The sequence below is a fragment of the Pyrgilauda ruficollis genome, unplaced genomic scaffold, assembly GCF_017590135.1.
Source record: "Pyrgilauda ruficollis isolate IOZ18807 unplaced genomic scaffold, ASM1759013v1 scaffold1082, whole genome shotgun sequence".
In the NCBI taxonomy this organism is placed as follows: Eukaryota; Metazoa; Chordata; class Aves; order Passeriformes; family Passeridae; genus Pyrgilauda; species Pyrgilauda ruficollis.
In genome coordinates this window covers 6851-9241 of record NW_024509011.1, presented here as the reverse complement: position 1 = coordinate 9241, position 2391 = coordinate 6851, and the positions used below count along the sequence as shown (strand labels likewise).

Below are 2391 nucleotides of genomic sequence, written 5' to 3'. Positions count from 1 at the left end.
CAGGCCAGGTGCAGAGCCGGGAGTGCATCGAGGAAGTCATCAAGTTCGCCTACGAGGAGAAGCTCTTCCTGCTGGCTGACGAGGTGGGCGGGGCCACGGTGACCTGGGCGGGTCCCCCATTCCCGGGAAAAGCCCGGAATTCCCGGTGACGCGGCGGGATGTCCCCACGCCAGGTGTACCAGGACAACATCTACGCCGAGGGCTCGGCCTTCTACTCCTTCAAGAAGGTCCTGATGGAGATGGGGCCGCCCTACTCGGACTCGGTGGAGCTGGCCTCCTTCCACTCCATCTCCAAGGGATACATGGGAGAGTGAGTCCTGGGAATGCCCTGGGAATGACAGAGGCCCCACGGGTCCCGCCAGATGGGGGATGGAGGTGCCACCACCCCATGGATCTCCTGGGGTTGGGATTGGGGTCATGGATGGCATGGATTGGGGATGGAGATGCCACCATCCCATGGATCCCCTGGAATTGGGATTTGGGTCATGGATGTCATGGACTGGGGATGGAGATGCCACCATCCCATGGATCTCCTGGGGTTGGGGACATGGATGTCATGGATTCGGGATGGAGAGGCCACCACCCCATGGATCCTCTGGGATTGGGATTTGGGTCATGGATGGCATGGATTGGGGATGGAGATGCCACCACCACCCTATGGATCCCCTGGGACTGGGGCTATGGATTGCCATGGATGTAATGGATTCGGGATGGAGAGGCCACCACCCCATGGATCCCCTGGGATGGGTCATGGGACCCATCCATGGGTCCTGCTCCATAGGTTCCCATCCATGGATTCCCATCCCAAAATCCCATCCATGGATCCCATCCACAGATTCCCATCCATGGATCCTATCCATGGATCCTTCTCTGTATGTTCCCATCCATGGATCCCATCCCAAACCCCCATCCATGGATCTTCACCCACAAATCCCACCCACATCTCCCACCCATGGGTGCCTCTCCATAGATTCCTATCCATGGATCGCATCCATGGGTCCTTCTCCAAAGTTTCCTATCCATGAATCCCACCCATGGGTGCCTCTCCATAGATCCCATCCATGGGTCCTTCTCCAAAGGTTCCTATCCATGGATCCCATCCATGGGTTCCTCTCCATAGGTTCCAATCCATGGATTCCCACCCCAAACCCCCATCCGTGGGTCCCATCCATGGATCCTTCTCCAGAGGTTCCCATCCGTGGATCCCACCCATGGGTGCTTCTCCATAGATTCTTCTCCATGGATCCCATCCCAAATCCCCATCCATGAATCCCACCCACATCTCCCATCCATGGGTCCCTCTCCATAGGTTCCAATCCATGGGTTCCCACCCCAAACCCCCATCCATGGATCCCACTCACAAATCCCACCCACATCTCCCATCCATGGGTCCCATCCATGGGTCCTTCTCCAGAGGTTCCCATCCGTGGATCCCATCTATGGGTCCCTCTCCATAGATTCCTCTCCATGGATTCCCACCCCAAACTCCCATCCATGGGTCCCATCCATGGATCCTTCTCCAAGGATCCCACCCAGGGCTTCCACCACCAGCCCGATCCCCATTCCCGGTTCCCCCCGTCCCCGTTCCCGATCCCGATCCCGGCTGCCGGCAGGTGCGGGCTGCGGGGCGGCTACATGGAGGTGGTGAACCTGCACCCCGAGGTGAAGGCGGAGCTGGCCAAGCTCGTGTCCGTGCGTCTGTGCCCGCCCGTGCCCGGACAGATGGTCCTGGACGTGGTCATGGACCCGCCCAAGCCCGGAGACCCCTCCTACGAGCGCTTCCAGGCGGTACGGAGCGGGATGGGATTGGGATCCATGGGATTGGGATCCATGGGATGGGATTGGGATCCATGGGATTGGATTGGATGGGATGGGATCGATGGGGTGCGATTGGGATGCATGGTCAGGATTGGGATCCATGGGATGGGATTGGGGTGAGATGGGATCCATGGGATGGGATCCATGGGATGGGGATCCATGGTCATGGACCCGCCCAAGCCTGGAGACCCCTCCTACGAGTGCGTCCAGGCGGTACGGAGCAGTGGGATGAGATTGGGATTGGGATCCATGAGATGGGATTGGGGTGGGATTAGGATTGGGATGGGATCCATGGGATGAGATTGGGTTTGGGATTGGGATCCATGGGATTGGGACTGGGATCCATGGTCATGGACCCGTCCAAGCCTGGAGACCCCTCCTACAAGCGCTTCCAGGCAGTACGGGTTTGGCTGGGACTGGGATTGGGATTGGGATTGGGATCCATGGGATTGGGATCCATGGTCATGGACCCGCCCAAGCCCGGAGACCCCTCCTACGAGCGCTTCCAGGCGGTATGGAATGGGATGGGATTGGGATTGGGATCCGTGGGATTGGGATCCGTGGGATTGGGAT

The 2391-nt window shown here is 59.1% G+C and overlaps 1 protein-coding gene across 1 annotated transcript in view; it reads left to right on the top strand.

Moving 5' to 3' along the window:
• Window positions 1–6: 6 nt before the first annotated feature.
• Window positions 7–2391, top strand: part of LOC121356391 (alanine aminotransferase 2-like) — a 5035-nt gene continuing 2650 nt past the window's right edge. Inside the window, exons 1-3 of the mRNA XM_041472705.1 lie at window positions 7–83; window positions 174–310; window positions 1614–1788. Coding sequence (XP_041328639.1) covers window positions 234–310; window positions 1614–1788 — 252 coding nt within the window. The 5' untranslated portion in view covers window positions 7–83; window positions 174–233. The remainder of the gene's footprint in view (window positions 84–173; window positions 311–1613; window positions 1789–2391) is intronic.